The 22,806-nt window shown below is 62.2% G+C and overlaps 2 protein-coding genes across 5 annotated transcripts in view; both read left to right on the forward strand.

Moving 5' to 3' along the window:
- ABCA7 (ATP binding cassette subfamily A member 7) lies at positions 1-18,112 on the forward strand. The gene is given in 49 exon segments (XM_029216198.1): positions 1-414; positions 504-531; positions 534-569; positions 764-892; positions 895-904; positions 990-1,095; positions 1,238-1,303; positions 1,585-1,663; positions 1,893-2,041; positions 2,113-2,304; positions 2,557-2,663; positions 2,854-3,013; positions 3,154-3,338; positions 3,841-3,932; positions 3,935-4,010; positions 4,355-4,577; positions 4,717-4,914; positions 4,916-4,939; positions 5,031-5,232; positions 5,516-5,621; positions 5,804-6,025; positions 6,392-6,523; positions 6,624-6,778; positions 6,952-7,089; positions 7,268-7,452; positions 7,731-7,829; positions 8,112-8,303; positions 8,560-8,608; positions 8,828-8,932; positions 9,009-9,163; positions 9,385-9,509; positions 9,592-9,690; positions 9,868-10,155; positions 10,396-10,428; positions 10,542-10,719; positions 10,805-10,974; positions 12,079-12,223; positions 12,316-12,439; positions 13,174-13,303; positions 13,375-13,495; positions 14,666-14,772; positions 14,996-15,137; positions 15,729-15,806; positions 15,808-15,868; positions 15,953-16,028; positions 16,357-16,449; positions 16,905-16,954; positions 16,957-17,135; positions 17,237-18,112. Coding segments are annotated over 49 exon segments (6,009 nt in total). The 5' UTR covers positions 1-351; the 3' UTR covers positions 17,384-18,112.
- Positions 17,966-22,806, forward strand: part of ARHGAP45 (Rho GTPase activating protein 45) — a 14,480-nt gene continuing 9,639 nt past the window's right edge. For 2 of the 4 annotated variants that reach the window (XM_029216193.1, XM_029216194.1), the window contains exons 1-2: positions 19,042-19,131; positions 19,982-20,312. In XM_029216193.1, coding sequence (XP_029072026.1) covers positions 19,042-19,131; positions 19,982-20,312 — 421 coding nt within the window. Of the gene's footprint in view, positions 18,083-19,041; positions 19,132-19,960; positions 20,313-20,337; positions 21,964-22,806 lie in introns of those variants that run through there. The other 2 variants (XM_029216195.1, XM_029216196.1) reach the window with 2 other exon arrangements.

Genomic DNA, 22,806 nt, shown 5'->3' on the forward strand with positions numbered 1-22,806 from the left:
CCCACCAGTAGGGCTTAGGGTGGAGCCTGGTGAGGAGAGAGTTAAGCCTAGGCTCCACCACCTGCAGGATTAATTGATCGCCTTTGGGCCCCCAGCTGCAGCCCTGGGCCCCTCAACCAATGAGATGCGAGGATGGATTCGGGCAGGGCTCCCATTGGCTTACTCCGCCCCTCTGGGGAGACAGGAGCCCCTTTAATTAGCGCGGACTGTTTGCTCGGCTCTAAGCAGAGCTTCCAGGAACCCTGCTCGATAGAGAGATGATGAGGTTCAGAGAGGAACAGGGAGTTGCCCGCAGCCGCACAGTACGACTTCAGCCTGACCCCTGAGTCCTGTCTCCCGTCCATTCCCACCATGGCCTCCCGGACACAGCTGATGCTGCTTTGGAAGAATTTCCTGTACCGCAGGAGGCAGCCGGTAATGTCTGGTCGGGTGGGCCAGGGAGGGGCGGCCCGGGCGCCCCCCACGGTCCCCCACTCCCCCCCCCGCCTGTTCTGCCCCCGCAGTTGCAGCTCTTGGTGGAGCTGATGTGGCCGCACGCCATTCCCACCCCCAACCTGGGCAGCATGAATGTAAGCCTCCCAACGTCCAGCACTTTGGGGTTAGGGTTAGGGTTAGCAGTGGTCACCCCGTGCACAGGGGCCCCAGGGAGAGTCCGGAGCACAGGCCGGGCACTCGAATCATGGCTGAGAGGGAGCACTCTGTCGCCGGGGCTGTCCTCATGCTGGGGACTCAGACGAGAAGCCCACGTCCGGCGTCCCCGCAGGCCATTTCCCCAACAAGCCGCTGCCGTCAGCGGGTACCGTCCCTTGACTCTAGGGCCTCATCTGCAACATGAGCAACACCTGTTTCCCACGGCCCATGCCCACCGAGGAGCCTGGCGTCCTCAGCACCTTCAGGACTCCCTGTAAGCCGGTGGCAGCGGGGGCGGCCGGGTGTGTGTGGGTGGAGGGCCGCCCAGCCACCGCCTCCCGCCCTCTCTCTGTCCCCAGGGTCTCCCGGCTCCTGGCAGATGCCCACAGGATGCTGGCTAGCCTGAGGCAGTTGATGCCTTCGCTGAGGGCTGCACGCGGAGCAGGTGAGAAGGCAGGGCCCATGGCAGGCCGGGCGGGGCCGGGCTCTGAGCACCCACCTGCCTCCGCTTGCTGGGCTGTGAAACAGGCACGGGGTGGGGCGTGTCTCGGTTTAAGCTTTGCCTAACCCTGGGCTTCTGTGCTTTACTCCCTCAGCCTGGGCTCAGCTGAGTGACTAGCCCAAGGAGGGACCGTCCCTGGCCACTCAGCTGCTAAGGACACTGACGCAAGGGGTGAGGTGGGGCAGGGCAAGGCCAGCTGGAGCCCTGGACGCTGTTCTCGTGGAGTCCCGCCCTGCCCCTCGTGGGCCAGCCTCCAGGCCTGTGCCTGGGAGGGCCTGAGATACTCCAGCCCTGAGACCTTGAACAAGCCCATTTGCCTCTAGCAGCCTCAGTTTCCCTGTTTGTAAAATGGGGCCTATGATAGTATGGACCCCCTGGGAACTTAGCAAGGTACTGGACCCCTGGTGCGACAGCAGTGAACGTCGTTGTCACCTTGTCATCTTTCTCCCCAGGAATCCCTGGCGTTTGTGCTGGGCCAGGCCCAGGATTCCTTAGACAGCCTTGTGGAAGCAGCAGAAGACCTGGCCCAGGAGATAAGAGGCCCGCGCAGCCTCTACCCCAGCCAGGAAATTGGGTGGGCTGCCTGGAAGGGGAGGTGACAGGGCAGCCCCAGGCACCTATCTTTGGTAGGTTTTGGGGGGCACTTGGGCAGAAAGAGAGGGAGAGGGTGCTCCTGGTGGAGTCCCCTGCCCTGGTTAAGGCCTGGCGGTGGGACCACGTGGAAGGGAAGCCTGCCCGGGCCCTCTGGTGACCCGTCTCCAGCTCCTGGCGCCGCCTGGCCTGGTGGAGCTGTGGGCACTGCTGTGGAGACCCCAAGGGCCAGGTGGCCCCCTGGAGGCGGTGGCAGAAGCCCTGTGCAGTGCCGGGAGCCCAGCAAGCCGGTACGAGGCCAGTGACCTGAAGGAGCTGGTGTGGCAGGAGCGGCATGGGCCCTGCCACACCACAGCCTGAGTGGCTGAGCTGGCTTCCCAGCAGGGGAGGTGGGGCCAGGACGTGGGCGGGCACAGGGTCTCATGGTGCACCCCTCGGCGCTAGGCTCCACCCGCACTGAGCTGGTGGGGGCCCTGGACGCCCACCTCCTGTCGCACCGGCTCTGGAGGCGCCTGAAGCCGCTGGTCCTGGGGAAAGTAGTGTTCAGCTCACGGCCCAGGTGACGGTGGGAGGGGTCCCATGTCCCGGCCTCAGACCAGGGCGGGGAGGGCCAGGCCAGCGGGAGGGCCCTGACCAGGAGACGGGCGGCCCCTGGGCTGGGTCCGGGAAGCGGGGTCTAGAAGGGGTAAGAGTTTGCCAGGTTACAGACAGCGCTCAGAGGCACAGGATGGAGCAGAGGGGGGGAAGCAGGAGCGGTGGGCAGTGGTCCTCAGAGGGGGGAAGGGTCGTGAACAGGCAAGGCCGGCATAGACCTCGGCGCCCGCCTCCTGCAGGTGAACCGAACCTTCCAGGGGCTGCCGCTGTTGAAGGGCATCCAGGAGGTGTGGGAGCTGCTGGGCGCCCAGCTCTTGAACTTCGCGAACGACAGCGCCGGCTGCAGGTGGGGCCAGGATGCCGGGCAGCAGAGTCATGCCCTGCTGAGGATTTGAGCAAAGGGCAGGGCTTTCTGGGCAAGGGTGTGGAGCTGGGAAGTGGTATCCACGGTGAGCTCTGGCCGCAGGGATGGGAAGAGGGGTGACAGGCCCTGAATGCCCGAAACAGACTCCCACCTTCCCCGACACCCCCCAGAGGCTCCTGCAGGTCACAGGAAGAAGGCAGCCAGGAGCTGGAGGCCAGGACCGGGGGGAGGCTCTTCGTGCCTTTCTGAACCCCCGAAGTGGTGGCTGCAGCTGGCATGAGGCCCATGCTGATATGGGACACATGGTGGGCACACTGGGCCGTGTGATGGAAGTGAGGGGCCGCCCACCTGGGGAAATCTCTTTGAGGGGAGGGGCAGCCCTGCTGTGGGACTCCTAGGAGGAAACGCGGCTCCACCCTCAGGTCCAGAGGAGAACCCTGGGACCTCGGACCCACGCCCAAGCCCCTCCCAGTGCGTGACTCTGGACAAGCTGGAGGCTGCGCCCTCAGAGGCTGCCCTGGTGGAGCGGGCCCTGGAGCTGCCCTCCAAGCCCGAGGACTTCCCGGACTCTTCGCAGTCCCCAGGCCCTGGCCATGTGCGCATCAAGATCCGCATGGACATCGATGACGTCACAAGAGCCAATAAGATCAGGGACAGGTGGGGGGCCTTGTGGGGCGGGGCCGAGGGAATGGGGATGCCAGGGAGCATCCCACCTGCCATAGACCTTGGTAGGTGGAGCCCAACACTCCTTAGACCAATTGGGGCCTGCGGTGGGCGGAGCCTATGGTGTGAGGGGCGCGGCCAAGGGCTTGGCAGGCGCGGGCTCAACCCTCGGCTTCTGGGATAAGATTAGAGCGCTTGGGGCTCCCCTGATGGCGCAGTGGTTGAGAGTCCGCCTGCCGATGCAGGGGACACGGGTTCGTGCCCCGGTCCGGTAAGATTCCCACATGCCGCGGAGCTGCTGGGCCCGTGAGCCATGGCAGCTGAGCCTGCTCTGCAACGGGAGAGGCCCCAACAGTAAGAGGCCCACGTACAGCAAAAAAAAAAAAAAAAAAAAGAGCGCTTGGCAGGTGGGGCTTCGTGCGTATTTGAGGAGGCAGGTGAGGGCGGAACTGAAGTTGTGATGGGCAGGGCCCAGCCACCCCCATACTCGCCTCAGATTTTGGGACCCCGGTGCGGCTGCTGACGCGCTGATGGACCTGCGCTACGTGTGGGGCGGCTTCGTGTACCTGCAGGACCTGCTGGAGCGCGCAGCGTGCTCACTGGAGCCGCGCCCCGCGCCGGCCTCTACCTGCAGCAGATCCCCTACCCGTGCTACGTGGCCGACGCGTGAGTGCCCCCTCCTCACCCAGATGCCAGACCCGGGTCTCAGGGTGCGGCCAGGGTTCCGTTTGGAATATTCACGCAGGCAAGGCTGAGAACTACAGTTTAGAGGGACCACTCTCCGTGACTTGTAGCGGGAGGAGCAGGGATTCCTGAGGGTCGGGGGTCTCCGGGAGCTGGGAGAACGTGGCCTAACAGCCAGAACCCTGAGGCGCTATCAAGGGTCTGATGATAAGGGAGGACAAATGTCCTCGGCTGGCCTCACCTTGGGATCCCAGTGCGCGCACCCTCGTGCCAGATGGGGGCAGCGCGGGGTCTCCGGCCTCCACCCCAGCTGCCCACTGCCCCAGGTTCCTGCGCGTGCTGAGCCGGTCACTGCCACTCTTCCTGATGCTGGCCTGGATCTACTCGGTGGCGCTGACTGTGAAGGCTGTGGTGCGTGAGAAGGAGACGAGGCTGTGCTGCACGATGCGCGCCATGGGGCTCAGTGGCGCCGTGCTTTGGCTGGGCTGGTTCCTCAGCTGTCTCGGGCCCTTCCTTCTCAGCACCGCGTTGCTCATGCTGGTGCTCAAGGTGGGCGCACCCCGGCCTTCCCGGCTCCAGAATGGGTGCACGTGTACGCGGGAGGGTAACAGGCAGGGGGCGCCTCGCGGGGTTGCGCGTCCCTGGGCGAATCCGTGCGCTCCCTCCAGCTGTCTTTGCCTCCCTGTAGCTCGGGGACATCCTCCCCTACAGCCACGCGGTGGTGCCCTTCCCGTTCTTGGCGGCTTTCAAGGTGGCCACGGTGGTCCAGAGCTTCTTTCTGAGCGCCTGCTTCTCCCGAGCCAACCTGGCAGCCGCCTGCGGGGGCCTCGCCTACTTCGTGCTCTATCTGCTCTACGTGCTGTGCGTGGCCTGGGGGGACCAACTGCCCAGTGGGCGGCCGTGTGGCCGCGGTGAGAGCCGGGTCGGGTGGGGTGCAGGGGTGCAAGGCACCCTTAGCTGCCCTTGCTTTCCACCCACATACCTACCTGCCCCAACCCGCAGAGCCTTCTGTTGCCCGTGGCCTTCGGCTTCGGCTGCGAGAGCCTGGCACTGCTGGAGGAGCAGGGCGAGGGCGCGCAGTGGCACAACGTGGGCACTGGGCCTACAGCCGACGTCTTCAGCCTGGCCCAGGTCTCGGGTCTTCTGCTGCTCGACGCTGCGCTCTACGGCCTCGCCACTTGGTACCTGGAGGCTGTGTGCCCAGGTGGGCCGTAAGAGGTGCACAGGCGCCAGGGAGGCTGGGCTGAGGGGCGGGGCCCAGGATGGGGCGGGGCTTAGGGTTCTGGAAGCCGGAGGTGAGAGGGTGGGGATTCCTGGCACCTGAGCACATGCGCACAGGTGGCTGCGTTTGAGGGATGGTCTGGGGCGGGTGGGCGGGGCTTCCTGATTACTTCCTACCTGGATGCCCTAATCCCAGGGGTATGGCCAGCAGCCGGCACACACCAGGGGAATGGGCTCAAGCGGTAACTGAGTACCACTCCCCACAGGCGAGTACGGGATCCCCGAACCATGGAACTTTCCCTTTTGGAGGAGCTACTGGTTTGGGCCTCAGACCTCCAAGTGCCCAGCCCCCTGCCCCACAGGACCCCAAGGGTGAGGCCTGACAGACCTTAGCAGCCACTTCCCTGTCTGGATTCCCAGGCCCCCCCAAAACCCAGGTTCCCGCGGATCCCAATCCTCTGGACACCCCTAGTCCTCCAGGCCCCCTGAGGCTCCCCTAACTCCTACAGACCCCTGCCCCACAAGTCCCCGACTCCACAGACCAGCTTGAACAGCCCCCAGGACCCCAGGGGCTCCCATGGCTGAGTCTGCCCTCCTTCCCCAATACTGGTGGAAGAGGCGCCCCCTGGCCTGATTCCAGGAGTCTCCATACGGAGCCTGGAAAAGCACTTTCCTGGTAACCCACAGCCGGCCCTGCACGGGCTCAGCCTGGACTTCTACCAGGGCCTCATCACCGCCTTCTTGGGCCACAATGGGGCTGGCAAGACGACAACTCTGTGAGCAGCCGTCGCTCCCCTCCCCCCCAGTTCCTCTCTCCCCGCCCCCCAGGGCCTCAGCTTGCACAGCTGTTCAAGGGGAAGGACATCTGGGGTCAGAAGGTCCCTGTCTGTACAGTGAGGACAGGATACCCCCCTCCCCAGTTCACTTTGGGTCCCCCCCCCGCAAGTTCACTTTGGATACACAATAGGTAGGCGATAAGTATATTCTCTGAGCCTCACTTTCCCTCCCCTGTAAAATGGGAACATAATACTCCTTCGGTCTGGGCATACAGTAGGTGCCCTATATGTGCTGGTGCTTCTTCTCTGGGAACCTCAGTTTCCCCCTCTGAAGGAGCAGCTGCTCTGCGATCCCCGCACCCCCAGGTCCATCCTAACCGGCCTCTTCCCACCCACTGCTGGCTCCGCCTGTGTCCTGGGCCACGATGTCCGATCCAACATGGCAGCCATCCAGCCCCACCTGGGAGTCTGCCCACAGTACAGTGTGCTGTTTGACATGTGCGTCTCAGTGGGCCTGGGGCATGGCAATGGGGGGCTGGGTGCTCTCTGGGCCCCTGCCCACCATGGTAGCCACCCTGTCTTTTGCCCATGGCCACAGGCTGACCGTGGATGAGCACGTCTGGTTCTATGGGCGGTTAAAGGGTCTGAGTGCAGCTGCCGTGGGCCCCGAGCAGGACCGTCTGATGCAGGATGTGGGACTGGTCCCCAAGCGGCATGCACAGACTCGCCACCTCTCTGGGGAGGAGCCTTTGGGTCTGCAGAGATGAGGATGGGGAGGGGGCTAGGGCTTTATCCTGAGGATGGGGGGATGCCAGAGGAGACAGGAACCGAGGTCCAGGTGGGTAGGGAGAGGCGCAGGAAGAAGGGAGGTAGCCCTGCCCAAGCCTGTGGGTCCTGTTGAGATCCCAACCCCTGTCCCAACCCAGGTGGGATCCAGTGGAAGCTTTCAGTGGCCATTGCCTTTGTGGGTGGCTCCCAAGTCGTTATCTTGGATGAGCCCACAGCTGGTGTGGACCCTGCTTTCTGTCGAGGTATTCGGGAGCTGCTGCTCAAATACCATGATGGTAAGAATTGGGGGTAGCCTGAGGTTCCCCTGGATTCTGCTTGAGAGGCCAGAAGATGTTTCTGACAAAGAGGTGTTGGGGGATGGGGTTTTGAGGGATGAGTAGGAGTTCACTGCATGGGGCAGAGACCACAGCTTTGGCAGCCTGATGGCATGAGTGGGTTGGGTCCCATGCCCAGATTGCACATTGATCCTCTCCACCCACCACCTGGCTGAGGCAGAGCTGTTGGGAGACCGTGTGGCAGTGGTGGCGGGTGGCTGCTTGTGCTGCTGTGGCTCCCCGCTCTTCCTGTGGTGTCATTTGGTCTCCAGATACTACCTGACACTGGTGAAGGGTCCCCCAGCCCTGGCCACCAGCAAAAAGGTGAGGGCTGGGCTTCCCTGGTGGCGCAGTGGTGGAGAGTCCGCCTGCCGTTGCAGGGGACACGGGTTCGTGCCCCGGTCTGGGAAGATCCCACATGCCGCGGAGCGGCTGGGCCCGTGAGCCATGGCCGCTGAGCTTGCGCGTCCGGAGCCTGTGCTCTGCAACGGGAGAGGCCACAGCGGTGAGAGGCCTGCGTACCGCAAAAAAAAAAAAAAAGTGAGGGCTGGAGCTGACCTCCATCCACTGTCTCTCAAGGCTCTGGCCAGCCCTGCCCGCAGGGTGACACTGACTTGAAGGACAACATGGATCTTGGGCAGGAAAGGGAGCCAGGCAGCCAGGCCAGCACTGCCAGTGAGGGCCGGGGTGGGAGAGCCAGAGTGAGGGGCTGTTGGGTGGTAGTGGCTTGGTTCAGGGTAACAGGACTTCACAACCCCAGGCTGAGCCGACACATGGACCTACTCCTGGACTCCAACCCTGGGTGGACTCTGGCTCTGACCCCGGGTCAAGTCCTGCCCTTGGGTACCTAATCCTGACGTCCTCTGCCCTCAGGGACAGGTCCCTCATGGATCACCCAAGCCCCTTCTCCAGGGGGGCAGGGATAGGAGGGGCGGGGCAGGAGCCACGGCTGCCCACGCCTCCAGGGCCCCTGACATGCTCAGCTGCTGGCCCTAGTGCAGAGCCACGTGCCCGGGGCACGGCTGGTCAAAGAGCTGCCACACGAGCTGGTGCTGGCGCTGCCCTACCAGGGTGCCCCGGACAGTAGCTTCACTAAGCTCTTCTGCGAGCTGGACCAGCGGTTGGGGAAGCTGGGACTGGCCGGCTTCGGGATCTCCGACACCAGCCTGGAGGAGGTGTGGCTCCTGGGGGAGGTGTGGGGGTGCCGGGAGGAGGGCTGCCTGGAGGAGGTGGTGCTTGGAAGGATGAAGAGGAGTCTGCCTATTGACAGCTGGGTGTCCCAGGGTGGAGTCAGGGCACCCACAGAAGCCTGGAGACTCAGGGGCCCTCCGGGAGGCCTGGGGACCCCCAGTGTATGAGGGGTGGTGGCTCTCGAGTCTCCCTCCCTCCCCTGTGTCCCCAGGCTCTGAGCGCCCTGCTTCGTCTCCCCAGATCTTCCTGAAGGTGGTGGAGGACTGTGCTGTGGACACAGGCCCAGGGGGTGCGGCCGCAGGTCTCTGTCTTGATCCCTCAACCTGGTCCAGAGTTGGACCTGACTTTAGACCAAGTCCCCATCCCTGGCTGACGTGGCCCAAGGCATAGCCCTGACCTCCACCCCTGATTCCTGACCCCTCCACTGTGAACCTTGACGTTAGCCCAGACCCCAGGCTGAACGCTAACCCTGACCCTGAACCTGACCCCAACACTGGTAACTCCACAGATGGTAGGCCCAGGTAGCACCCATGCTCAGGCATTGCTCATCTGGATGCGACTGCAAGGCTGCAGATTCTGCCAGAGGAATCAGCCCTGGAGAATGGGGGGCTGGGTGAGTTGTCCCCACCCGGCCCTGTGGCCCCTCCTGGTCCTCGGGGCATGAGCACTGACCCTCCTATCCCTCACAGCGGGATCTGCCCCCGAGACACAGGCCTTGCAGAGCTCTGGGCCAGACGCCGCAGGCTGTGTACATGGCTAGGTGCTGGCCCACCAGCAGCTCCGGGCCTTGCTTCTCAAGCGCTTCCTGCTTGCCCGCTGCAGCCGCTGTGGCCTGTTCACACAGGTGAGGGGGGCCAGGCACGAGGGAGGGCGTGTGGGGGACCCTGAGTGCCTGTTCTCCACTCTGTGACCTAATTCAACAGCCTAACCCCAGGTGTATCCCCTACTCTGAACACTTTCTGAAAGCACTGGGGAGCCATGGATGGTTCCAGAGCGGGATCAGGGAAGGGTGCAGGCAAGCTTGGAGGGCAGGCTAGGAGGGCAGCTGATGGGCTGGTCCTTCAGATTGGGCTGCCTGCCCTCTTCGTGGGCTTGGCACTGGTGTTCAGCCTCATCATGCCTCCTTTCAGATACTACCCAGCTCTGCAGCTCAGTCCCAGCATGTATGGCTCCCAAGTGTCCTTCTTCAGGTGGGTGCAGAGGAGAGGGGCCTGGTGGTGGGAGCACCAGGAGCCTGTGGGTACAGCCCTGACCTGCGCCCCCTTTGTGCAGCGAGGATGCCCCAGGGGACCCTGAACGTGCCCGCCTGCTCGAGGTGCTGCGGGAAGAGGCCGGATTGGAGGAGGCTTACCTGAAAAATAACTCCAACAGGTGAGGGCCCGCCAGCCTGGACCTTTCTCCTCTCTGGTCTCAGTTTCCCTATCTGGGCTCTGGCCAGTGGGCCTCAGGGTGCCTTGGGTATCCCCCATGCCTGCTTGGGAGCTGGGCGCCCCCACATTCCAGGAACCCTGGAAGCCGGGTGCCCCAGCCCTGCACCCACGCCCGCAGGGCACCTGAGTGCACGCAGCCTGCCGTCTGCCAGTTCTCGGTGCCCGAGGTTCCTGCAGATGTGGCTAAGGTCTTGGCCAGTGGCAGCTGGACTCCGGAGTCTCCGTCCCCTGCCTGCCAGTGCAGCCAGCCTGGTGCCCACCGCCTGCTGCCCGACTGTCCTGCTGTGGCCGGCTGCCCCCCGCCTCCCCAGGCACCGACCAACTCGGGCAAAGTGGTCCAGAACCTAACAGGCCGGAAACTGTCTGACTTCCTGGTCAAGACCTACCCACGCCTGGTGCGCCAAGGGTGAGCACTGCCCTGGACTTGGCGTGCCCGGCCGTAGCATGGGTCCTCAGGTGGAGGAAGTGTTCTGTTCCTGGGGGAGGTTGGGGAGAGGGGGATGTCCAGCCTGGGGTTCCCAGCTGGGGCTTCCTAGGAGCCCTCCATACCTCATCGTTTCTATTTATCTCACCCAAATCAACTCCCTAGCATCTCTCTATCTCTGTCTCACTCATCTTTCTGTCTGTGTGTCTGTCTCTATCACAGCCTGAAGACCAAGAAGTGGGTAAACGAGGTCAGGTGAGGAGTGTCCCCTGCCTGGGCTCCATTCCTGTGCCCTCTGCCTGCCTGCTGGGAGACCTGCCACCCCATCCTCCCCGACCCTCAGCTGCCCCTCCTCCACTGCCTCACAGGTATGGGGGCTTCTCCCTGGGGGGCCGAGACCCGGGCCTGCCCTCGGGGCTTGAGGTGGGCCGCTCTGTGGAGGAGCTGCGGGCACTGCTGAGCCCCCAACTGGGCGGGGCCCTCGACCGCATCCTGAACAACCTTACAGCATGGGCTCTTGGTCTGGACATTCAGGATGGCCTCAAGGTGGGAACTGGGAGTGGTGGGCTGGCGCTGCTGGGCGTAGGTCTGACCCCCGCACGCTGACCCCTTGGCCCTGACCCTACCACAGATCTGGTTCAACAACAAGGGCTGGCATGCCGTGGTGGCCTTTGTCAACGGAGCCAACAACGCTCTCCTACTTGCCCGCCTGCCGCCAAGCCCCGCCCACCGTGCCCACAGCATCACCACGCTCAATCACCCCCTGAACCTCACCAAGGAGCAGCTGTCTGAGGCCACGCTGTGAGTCCCCCAGCTCTGTGTATCCCCCCAGCATCAGCTGGTTTCTCTGTTGTTTGGGGCGATGGGAGTTGGATTTACGCTCTGCTACGCTCTTGCTGTGTAAATGGGGAACAGGAACTGCCCCTCTCCGCTCCCTAGGCCAGGGTAATGGGACATCATCAGGCTCCACGGGCTCCAGTCTCCCCCAGCTGCCTGCACATTCTCGTCACATCAACTTTTATTCTACTAGAGACCTGGGAAACCTCTCCCTGCCTAATGACCCGAAATGGCTCAGGCCATCTCCCCCATCCATACCCAGCCCTGAGGACTTCTGTCCCATCGGTGGTGTGCACAGTTCCCCCTCTGAACAGCTCATGTACTCTCACCCCCAGAATGGCCTCCTCAGTGGACGTGCTTGTCTCCATCTGTGTGGTCTTCGCCATGTCCTTTGTCCCGGCCAGCTTCACCCTTGAACTTTCTCTGGGACATGGTGCGGGGACTGCCTGGAGGGGTGGGGGCCCCGTCACCACTTGCCACTGCCCCTTCTGGCCCTTTCTGGGCAGGGACTTGTCTAGGATGGCCCAAGTAAAGTCTTGGGGATTGTGGGAGACCTCATGTCCTGCTACCCAAAGCACAGGGAGGAGGTCAGGGTGGGGCACAGTGCCGAGGGTGCCAGTTCCCACCCCTGCACACTGAGGGGGGAAACTGCCATCTCCAATGCAGTGTAACTACTTGGTGCCAGTGTCCATCGTGGTGCTCATCTTTCTGGCCTTCCAGCAGAGGGCGTACGTGGCCTCTGCCAACCTGCCTGCCCTCCTGTTGTTGCTACTACTGTATGAGTGAGGCCCCTAGCCTTTCAGGGTTTGTTCTTACTGACCACCACCCCTCCAACACTGTTGAGGGAGATGGGGCTCTGTAGCAGCTCCTAAGGAGAGGGTATGGAGCTCTGAAGTGACCCCAAGTGTGATCTAATTCAGTGGTGTGCCGAGGTGGCCTTAAAAGCTCATCTTGGCTTGATCCACGTTATAGAGGCCTAAAACACAGAATTAGGAAGGGAGATCTGTATTACTTTTAGGGCTGCTCAGCCCCTGTCTGGCAGTAACAGTGGCTCCTGTTACCCCTCAGATGGTCAATCACACCGCTCACGTACCCACCCTCCTCCTTCTTCTCCATGCCCAGCATGGCCTACATGGTGCTCACCTGCATCAGCCTCTTTATCGGCATCAACGGCAGCATGGCCACCTTTGTGCTCGAGCTCTTCTCTGATCAGGTGGGACCCGACAAGGTTGGGCCTCGGGCTGGGGTTGGACTGGGCATCGGCCTTGGCCCCTTACCCACCTCCTTCTTCCTGCCCCTGAGTAGAAGTTATAGGAGGTGAGCTGGATCCTGAAACGGGTCTTCCTTATCTTTCCTCACTTCTGCCTAGGCTGGGCGCTCATTGACATGGTGAGGAACAAGGCCATGGCTGACGCTTTTGAGCGCTTGGGTGAGAACTTCCCTCCAGGTGGGGAAGTGCCAGATGAGAGTCAATTCTATAGGGTAGGGACAAACAGTAGCCCCCAGGAAGAGACCTGGAGGTCTTAGGTGGCCCCCAAGGGCTTGAGGGCCAAGTTAGACGTACAGCAAAGCAGCCATAAAATCTAATTCCATTTGGTCACATCGTAAAATGTCTAAGGCTCTAAGTAAGGGAGGTGGTGATACCGCTGTTTTCTTTTTCTTTTCTTTTTTTCTTATATATATGTTTTAATAGATTTATTTAATTAATTTATATATTGGCTGCGTTGGGTCTTCACTGCGCGAGGGCTTTCCCTAGTTGCGGCGAGCGGGGGCTACTCTTTGTTGCGGTGCGCGGGCTTCTCACTGCGGTGGCTTCTCTTGTTGCGGAGCACGGGCTGTAGGTGCACGGGCTCAGCCATTGTGACTCACGAGCTCCAGAGTGCAGGCTCAGTAGTTGTGGCACGTGGGCCTCATTGCTCTGCGGCATGTGGGATCTTCCTGGACTAGGGCTCGAACCCGTGTCGTCTGCATTGGCAGGTGGATTCTTAAGCACCGCGGCACCAGGGAAGCCCCGATGCCGCTGTTTTCCATGCCAATTAGACCCCAGTTGAGTGGCCTATTCAGCTTGGTCCTTTCCCTTAAGAACCCAGGGTGACCTGAATGGGGAGAGGCCCAGAAACCAAACCCCTAAAATGACCCAATCCCTCCTTCATGTCCTCACAGGAGATGGGCAGTTCCAGTCACCCCTGCGCTGGGAGGTCGTCAGCAAGAACCTTTTGGCCATGTTGATACAGGGGCCCATCTTCCTCCTCTTTACACTCCTGCTGCAGCACCACAACTGCCTCCTGCCACAGTCAGTGGGGACCATGGAGGATGGTAGGGGCTGGGATCTGGCTTTGGGCCCACTCATGTCTCTGTCCTCAGACCCAAGCTGAGGCTGCTGCCTGCCCTGGAAGAGGAGGATAAGGATGTGGCCCATGAGCGGGCACGGGTGGCACAAGGAGCCACCGAGAGGGACATGTTGGTGCTGAGGGACCTGACCAAGGTGGGTGCAGAGCGCTGGGTTGGGTGGCTCCCACTGGCCCACCCACCTTTCTCATGGACCTGTATCCCTCCCAGGTGTACCCTGGGCAGAGGACACTGGCTGTCGACCTCCTGTGTCTGGGGATCTCCCCTGGTGAGGTTAAGTCCAGGGTGGAGGTCCTGGTGCAGGGGTGAGAGGCTGCCCTACTGTGCACCCAGTGCTCTGTACTGTTTGTGCCTACCTCCTTCTACTGAACACCTACTGTGAGCCTGTTTCCCTTTATTGAGCACCTACTGTGCACTTTTATTGAGTACCTACTGCCTGCCAATATTTGAAGTCCTATTTTGAGCCAACAAATCTCATTAAGCACCTACTGCATGCTTACATTTATTGATCCCTACTGTGTGCAATAAGGTATTAGTAAGATCCTAGTGAGGACAGATTTATTATTGAGCATCTATTGGGCCCCCATACATATGCCTGCTACCTTAATCAAGCACGTACTATGTGCTAGCACTTATTGAGTACCAGTTGTATATACTAAAGCATTACTGAGCCCCCCCTTGTGTGTACCAAAAGTGTATTGAATGTCACCTTTGTGATGATCAACTTTTATCAAATCAACAGCATTTATTGAGCCCCTACTATATATGTATCAAGGACTTGCTAACGACCAATATTTAGTAGGTACCTGCTTTGTACCAGTTCACATTCAAGCAATTGCTTTGTGCAAACTTTTCTGCTGTGGGCCGTTTACTGGCCACCTACTAGGGGTTGACACATACCTGTGCACATGTGTGGTGTGTTAGTGTCGTAGTCACTCTTTAGCAAGTGCCTACTGTGTGCAGCCAACCTCTCCACTGTGGGCTGACTGCACACCCAGCATGAATTCTCAGCAGGTGCCATTGCCATCAGGTACCCACTGCATGGCAGGAAACATTCTGAAATCTCCTGCCTCGATATTTATGGAGCACTGGCTGTGTGTGACCTTTATAGGATACGTACTGCGTGCCAACCAGAATTCCTGCTGTGTGACAGCTGTATGCCTACCCACACACCCCAGTATCTGCCCCAGGGGTCCCCTTGTCCACAGCCCTCCACGTGGAAACTGAGTTACCCACCCCCAGAAATCAGAGATGCTGGGACAAGTGTCCAGGCCTCTGTGAGTACCGTCTCTGGGTGTACCCACAGTGTTTTGGGCTGCTGGGCGTGAACGGAGCGGGGAAAACGTCCACATTCCACATGGTGACTGGGGACACGGTGCCCAGCGGGGGCGAGGTGGTGCTGGCAGGCCACAGGTGAGGGGCTTTGGAGCCTTTGTTCCTCCCCACCCCTTGCCTTTGCATGCACGGATCGGGTGGGGCTTGAGTCCCTGATCCCCACACCTCTGCAGGGTTGACCTGGCCCTGAGACACCTTCTGTCCCTTACCAGGGTGGGTGGGCGGGCCCTGAGACCCCTGCTTGCCCCCAGCATGGCCGGGGCCCAGCTAGTTCCTGAAGTTCTCTGTTCCCCATCCCCAGCGTGGCCCGGGAACCGGCCGTAGCTCACTGCCGCATGGGCTACTGCCCTCAGTTGGATGCCATCTTCGAGCTGCTGACCGGCCGCGAGCACCTGGAGCTGTTTGCACGCCTGCGTGGTGTCCGCGAGGCCCAGGTTGCCCAGGTGACACTCCCACAACCAACCCCTCCGGTCTCCGCCCCCAACCCCGCCCCTGGACCGTAGCCTACCTACCCTGGTGCTCCTTGGCCACACCCTGAGTCCAGGTCCACCCACGCTTGGTCCTCTGGCCCCGCCCCTGCCCTCCCCCAGCTCCTACATACTCACTTGGGTCTGCCTCCCTTTCCCACTGTCCTCCCTGCTTAGGGACCCGCCCCTTCCCTCCTTGACCCTTCTGGCTATGGCCCCGCCTACTCACGTCCTGCTTAGGGCTTCCTGGTGGCTTCCTGCCCTGGGCCAGGTCCTGCCTCTCCCTTACTCTGGCCCCGCCCTCAGGTAGCAGTCCTGCCCCTGTACTCGCTCTGGCCCCACCCTCTTTAGTTACCTTCCACTCCCTTCCTCGCCCTAGCCCCTCCCACTCACCCTGCTCCCCCATGCTCACTCTGCCACCCCCTCATTCTGGCCCTCCTCCTCACTCTGGCCCCCCATTCTCTGACCCCCGCTATCCTGGCCCCCCTGCTCACTCTGGTCCCCCCACTCTGACCCGGCCCCCCCCCCCCACATGCTCACTCTGCTCCTCCCACTTCGTCCCGCCAGACAGCAAGCTCGGGCCTGGGGCGCCTGGGCCTCCCTCAATGTGCGGACAGGCCCGTGGGCACCTACAGCCGTGGCAACTAAGCGGAAACTGGCGACAGCCGTGGCTCTGGTGGGGGATCCAGCTGTGGTCTCTCTGGTATGTGAGGGGGAGGGCAGGGGGGCGTGTGCGCAGAGTAGGGGCGGGGCGGGGCCCCGCTTAAGCATCTCCCTGCTCCCAGGATGAGCCACCACTGGCACGGACCCTGGCGCACGGCGTTTTCTCTGGAACAGCCTTCTGGCCGTGGTGCCCACCTCACACAGGTGGGCCCCGAACCGGACGCCTGGGTCTGCGGGTCCAGGTGTTCCATCCTGGGGAGAAAGGTGGACCAGGCCCGAGCTAGAGACTGTCAGAGCACAGGGTCGCAGGGGATGGCATGGTCCTCGCTTGGGGGAGGGTGCCAGGCCTGAGTGGGAGAACACACGGAGGTGGTACCCGGCCCAGGGAACAGAGCAGTCTGGGCCTGACAGGAAGTGTTCAGAGCACAGGGTGGTCCAGAGCTGGAGGATGAGGGTCCCCAGCAGGAGCAGCCCAGTGCCTGGCACCGCCCGTCCAGGCCTGGCCAGAGCTCACGGCTCCGGGCTCCCACAGCATGGAGGAGAGTGAGGCGCTCTGCACGCACCTGGCCATCATGATGAACGGGCGGTTCCGCTGCCTGGTCAACACGCAGCACCTCCAGGGCCGGTGAGTGGGGTGAGGCTTCAAGGCCTGGGTGCGGGCAGATCCGGGTGGGGGTGTAGGTGGGGCCGGAGGGGAGATCAAGTGGGGCCAGGTTGGCTCTCAGCGGGGGAGAGACAAGCATCATGGACTGTCCAGGATGAGAGGGGTGATGAGGTCTGATGGCTGAGGGTGGGTCCATGGGCGGAGACACAAGAAGGTCTGCAAGTGGGTGTGGCCCAGAGATTGGACTGGGGCGTGGCATTGCATGGGCGGGGCCTGGGAGAAGCAGAGTTAGAGAAGGGATGAGCATGTAGGAGGGGCGAGGACGAGCAGGGGTTGGGGTCAGGTCTGTTGGGCAGGGGGTCAAGAGGAGCCAGGTATAGGGGTGGGGCTAGGAGAGAGCTGGAGGGTGGTGTGGGTGGGTCTTAGGGAAGAGCGGGCTTCGGGACTCCACCCCACCCCACCCTACCCCACCCTAGGTTCAGGGCTTGCCACACGCTGACCCTGCGGGTGTCCGAGTCTCAGTCCGAGCCTTCGTGGCAGCCAGGTTCCCGGCGGCCGAGCTACGGAAGATGCACGGTGGCCGCCTGCGCTTCCAGCTGCCTCCGGGAGCGCGCTGCGCCTTGGTGCACCTCTTTGGAGAGCTGGCGGCACGTGGCACAGAGCACGGTGTGGAGGACTTCTCTGTGAGCCAGACCACGCTGGAGGAGGTGACCTCAGCGCCAGGACAGGGCTGGTGGTAAAGGTGGGGCTGGGGGCCAGACCCTTCAGCTGACCTCCCTTCCTGTTTCCTTGGGCTGCCCAGCACTAGGTATTCCTGTAACTCTCCAAGGATCAGGGGAAGGAGGAGGACGAGAAGGACGCAGAAGTGGGGGCGGACCCTGTGCCAGGCCCACAGACCCCCAGACTCATCACCCAGTTCCTCGAGGACCACAGCATGGCCGGGACGGTGCTCTGAGCCTCCCTCTCCTCCGTGGGGCTGGTGGGAGGCCCTGGGAGTGACCAAGGCAGGGCAGAGGGTTTGGAGCCGGGACCCAGGCTCCCTGAGGGGTTGCTGCCCTGGAGGGAATACAGAGAAGTCATGGTGTGAAGCCCTCCGCACGTGTGTCCATGCGTCAGGCTGCATGCTTGTCCAAAAATGGCTCTCCATGTCTGGATATCAGGCCTGACACCCGAGTGTGTGCAGGAGTTAGTCTGTGGACACAGATGCAATCTCTAGGGGGCAGGTGAGAGTCCAGCTGCAGCCGACTGGACTCCCAGCTCTGAAGCCCTCTGTGGTGGGCTGGGGCGTGTCTTTCTGCAGGTTTGCCCTTCATAAGAGCCTGGACAATGGTCCCGGGGCCCCTAAGTGCCCACGTGGTTCTGGCGCCTGAGGGCGGTACCTGTGAGTGGCTGGTCGTGAAATGGGCATGCGGTCAGGGCTCAGGAAAGTCTGGGGCAGCTGGAGGAGCCCAGCAGGGGCGACCCAGACCTCAGGCCTCCCGACCAGGTCAGAAGCCCACCAGCCGGCCCTCACTGCCTGCTCCTGGTCTCCAGAGCAATGAGTGGTGGGCAGAGGTTCCTTAAGGGGCTTCTGGGAGGGGTCTGTGGATGGACTTGGGCCTGGAGAGTCGGGTTTGCCATGAGGGGCTGTGGCCTGCATGCCCCCTGCCCAGAGGTCACACCTGAGGTCAGTGGGGGCCAGTGTTCGGACTCTGGAGGGGTGGGGGAGGAAGATCTGGGGAGGGGAGAAGGCTCAGACTGGGGGGCTCAAAGAGAAGAGGTGGTCATGGGGGGAGGGGGCAGGAAGCTGTACACACCGCCAGTGCTCCAGATCGGGGAGCCCCACCAGGGAAGGGAGGAGGCGGCGTGGTGGCCTCAGAAGTGTTAGCAGCCCTGCTGCTGGCTAGCTGTCCCATAGTCATGGTCGGTGCATGTCCCTGGAATGTAGAATGGGGAGCGAGGGGTGGGAGCTGGGCTGAGGGGAGGAGATTCACTATGCCCAGCGCTGCCTGGGCCCTGGGGTCTGCAGGGGAGTCGCCAGAGGATATAGGGCAGGCACACCCGTGAAAGGTAGGAGGACTGGAGGGCAGGTGTCTGTGTCCAGGGGTATCCGTTGCATCTGCGGAGCTGGGTGGCTTCTCAGCATGTGTCCAAGCCTATGTCCCTGCGTGTCATCGTGCTCCCGTGTCTGCACTCCTGGGTGCATCTGGGTGTGGCTGAGTGGGGGGGGGGTCAACGTCTCTGCAGTCCCCATGTGCCCGCCAGGGCCTTGCCCGGGGCGCCGGTGCCAGACAGGGGCACCTCAACCAACGTGCGTGCGTGCGTGCGCAGAGCTCCTGAAAGCGGAAGCTGGGGGCGGAGCCTGGGACCCCACCTTCAAGCCCACTGAGCGGAGGGGCAGGCTGAGGCTGGGGAGGGTCAGGGGCAGGTCTGAGTCACCGCCTCCGGAGGCCTTTTCCTGTGGGGGGAAGCGCCCGCCAATGAGGGCTGGGCCTGTCACGTGGGCCTGACAGCTGGGGGGGGGGGTGGCCAGCGACAATGTGGTCCCGAGGCCACTGACACTAGGAGCTGCAGCGCTGAGACCCCCGGCCCGCTCCCCCTCGGGCCCCTCGGGCCACTCGGCCTGGCCACAACATGTTCTCCAGGAAGAAGCGGGAGCTCATGAAAACCCCTTCTATCTCGAAAAAGAACCGGGCGGGAAGCCCCTGTCCGCAGCCTTCGGGGGTGAGTGAGCCTCTGCTGGGAGCTGGAGCGGGCGGGGATCTTGGAGCAACACCCAGGCAGCAGGGGGACCAGGGAACACCCTGCGCTCGGGCCTGGCGGGGCAGGGCCGGGCAGTGCCATGCTGGGCCGGCGGCACGGGGCTGGAGCCAGCTACGGCCCCAGGCTGGACTGCAGGGGCCACGCAGGACAGGCTGGGATCCCCACGTTCAGTGCACAGTAGGAGCCCTTGGGATGGCCACTGCACACCCCACCCCGTCCAGGGCTGCCTGTGGGGTCCAGGGAGTGTGGGTGCTCTGGGTCCGGGACTCTAGGGTGAGGGCTTAGGGAACTTGGGGCCTCCAGGCACAGTTAGATGTGAGAGCTACAGCCCAGCCACTGGGGGAAGGTTTAGAGCGAGCAGTGTGTGCAGCGAGATCCATGGGGTGGGCCTCGTACAAAGCAGGCCTGTGGTGTCCGCGAGACTGAGGGGCCTAGTGGACCCTCAGAGTAAAAGAATCGAGGAGGTGTCTTCACCAGTGAGTAGGTGTGTCTGCAGTGGCCTCCCCTGAGGGGAGCTAAGGAGACCCTGGCCCTCCCTACCCCGCCCCCCTCCCAGGAAGTGGGGTGCCCCTCCCCCACACCCCGGCTGTGGTTTGGGCAGAGGCCGTTGTTTGTGAAAGCTCTGGGGAAGAGGATGTTGGGTAACAGGTGCGGGAGGGGCACAACACCAAATCTCAGCCCTCTGACCTGTGGCCTTTGACCCCCTGTGGGGTCAGGCTGAAGGCCCTCCAGAGCCCCACTTCACTTCCGGGAAAACTGAGGCAGGGCCCAGTGGGGGCACCTGCTCTAGTGGCTCCCCCCACCCTCCCAGGAGCTGCCCAGGAGAGATGGGGCTGATGCAGTGTCCCTGGCGCCCAGCCTGGAACCACCAAGTGTGGCCTTGAATGCCAAGGCCACAGGCACACTCAAGAGGCCCACCAGCCTAAGCCGCCATGCCAGCGCTGCCGGCTTCCCACTGTCCGGAGCCAGCACCTGGACGCTGGGCCGTGGCCACCGCAGCCCACTGTCAACAGCCAGCCCAGCCGAGGGACCCATCCAGGGACCCTGCCCCGACACTGTGGAGGACATCTCCCACCTGCTGGCTGACGTGGCCCGCTTTGCCGAGGGCCTTGAGAAGCTGAAGGAGTGTGTTCTGCGTGAAGGTGAGAAGTGGCAGGGACACCGCGGCCTGGGTGGAAGGCAGTTGGACACAGATATCCCAAACTCTGTGGGGTTGAGGCAGGATGGAGGGAGGGATTTGGGGAGGCTCCAAAGAGGGTTGTAGGGAGGGCTTCATGGAAAAAGTCATTGCAGTTAGGGTTCTAAGGGATGTATAGGAGTTTGGCAGCAACCAGGAAGAGGGAATGTCATGTGCACAGGCTCAGAAACATGGAGTGGAGGTGCATTTGGGGGAACAAGTTTCGGGTGTATGAAATGTGTGAGGGTGGAGGCATTGAGAATGGCAAGCAGAGGGATCCTGGATGTTATCCTGAGGGTGGTGGGGAGCCACAGAAGGTGTTAGAGCAGAGGTGGAACAAGGTCAGATCTGCATGTTGGACTGGAATGGACTGGAGGCAGGCTGAGGTCTGGACAGAGAGAGATTCAGGACGGACAAGGGGCAGGACCGGCACGTAAGCTGCAAGAGTGAGCGGCCTGTGGGATGGCAGTTCCGTTTTCTCCACGCGTCTGCTGACAGCCCAGCTTCCTGCCGAGTTATTTTCATCTGCTTCCTGTTTGTCTTTGGCCGCCAAGGAGGGCACTATGATCTCTCCTGCCAGAAACCGCAGTGCCAGGGCCATGCTAAACACTCTGGCCTGCTCCCCACAGGTGCCCATTTTACAGATGAGGAAACTGAGGCCCAGAGAGGGGCCCTGACTCCTGGCTCAACCAGCCAAGGAGGGGCCAGAGCCTGGATTCGACCTCAGACTGGAGAGACCTCAGCTTTGTAGGAGCTAATGGGCTCTGCTGGCCGGGCCTCTGCTGGGTCGGGGGGTATCAGCCCCCAGGACTATCCGGTCCTGGGGTGGGGCTGGAGTTGTTTCCTGGGGAAACTCTAATCTCGGTTCCTTTCCGATCCTGGTGCTTCCTTGGAGGCCAGGCCTGGGCAGGGTTGAGCCAGTGGGCGTCGTGCAGGAGGATGGGCCAGGGCAGGGGCACCCTTCTTTGAGTGTTGGGGCAGCCCTGGGCCAGGGGAAGGGTCTGGAGCAGAGAGCATGTGGGTTTGCATCCTGCTGCTGCCGCTGCCAGGCTGTGAGACTGGATCAGCTGACCCTTCTCTAAGCCTCTGGCATTTCATCTGTGAAACGGGGCAATGATACGCCCTGGGGAGTTGCTGACTGTAACCAGATGTCCTCAGCTCACAGTAATTGTTGTGGGGACAGTGAGAGGGCTTGGGGACCCTGTGCTGTCTACCTAGGAAGCAGTGGGCGGCGGGATCCAGGTGGGCGGGGTCTCCCCACACCTCCCCACGCCTCCCCACGCCCTGTACCTGGGCCTGTTTCCCTGCCTGCCCTTGGCCGGTCCCATCCCGAATCAAATTGCATCTCCCTGGGTCCCAGGCTCCTGCTACCTGAGACTGGGGAGCTAGCAGGACGCCGGGGCGGAGCTTTCCTCAGAGGGGGACGGGTCTTCGGACCGGCCAGAGCCGGTTTGCTTGCAGAGGACCTGGCACCAAAGACCCCGGACCAGCCAGTTGCCTAGCCCGGCCTGCGCATTCACGGTCCCTGCGCCCTGACGGCTGCGCCATGTGTATCTGCGGGACAGTGCACCCGGCGCTGGAGCAGGCGCCGGTGCGCTGCCAGGCGGGGCCCCGAGGTGAGGGGACCGTGCGGGGTGCGGGGTGCAGGGCCTGGCCAGGAGCACGTGGCACTCGGGGCATTTGCTGCCCGGCGCTTGCCTTGGCCAATGCTGAGCTGGGCATGTCCAGGCTTCTCCACAGTCCCACCTGCCCAGGTGAGTGTGCTGCGGGGACCCAGGGGGCCGAGGCCCAGGCAACATGAGGGGCCTGGTGTGTGCGAGGAATGTCCCGGGAAGGGGCGTGGCCCGGCCTTTCCTCAGCCGGCCTTTTATGGATTCCGTAAGCTCCTTCCCACCTCCCTGAGTTGGCCTCCGATTCAAAATCCTGCCTGGTGCTGAGGCACTGGGCTGCACTCGGAGGAATTTGGGGCCAGGGACTCCGTGGGGGTCTCCGTGTCGGTGGCATTCATTGGGGGTCCTCAGTGCTGAAAAGGGATCAGACACCTATTTTCAGATTCCATTTTTAAAATTTAAAATATTATTATTATTTTTTTGAGCATCAGGTTCCAGGCACAGAGTCAGAGGCACACAGGTGAGGGAGATATACTCCCAGCTGGTGGCCAGGTCTCTCCTGGGTCTCAGGGTCGGCTCATTCCTTCCCCATCCATACGTTCCTTCGGCTTTGTTTCCACTAGATGGTGCGTGTTCTGCCCACACACAGCGCTTTTTTCCAATTAAGAACATCTGAGGAGGGCATTTAAAGCCATGTTTGAAGATGCAGATCTGATCTTGACTCTCCTTTGCCCTAACACCTTCTGTGGCTCCCCATTGCCCTTATGGTAAAGCCAGGCAGGGTCCTTCTGCCTGGCATTCTCATGCCTTCAAAGCTAGTGGAGATGGAAAAGCTGCGTGATCCTTGAG

The sequence above is a fragment of the Monodon monoceros genome, unplaced genomic scaffold (genome assembly GCF_005190385.1).
Source record: "Monodon monoceros isolate NGI ecotype Baffin Bay Population unplaced genomic scaffold, NGI_Narwhal_1 Super_Scaffold_12, whole genome shotgun sequence".
Taxonomy (NCBI): Eukaryota; Metazoa; Chordata; class Mammalia; order Artiodactyla; family Monodontidae; genus Monodon; species Monodon monoceros.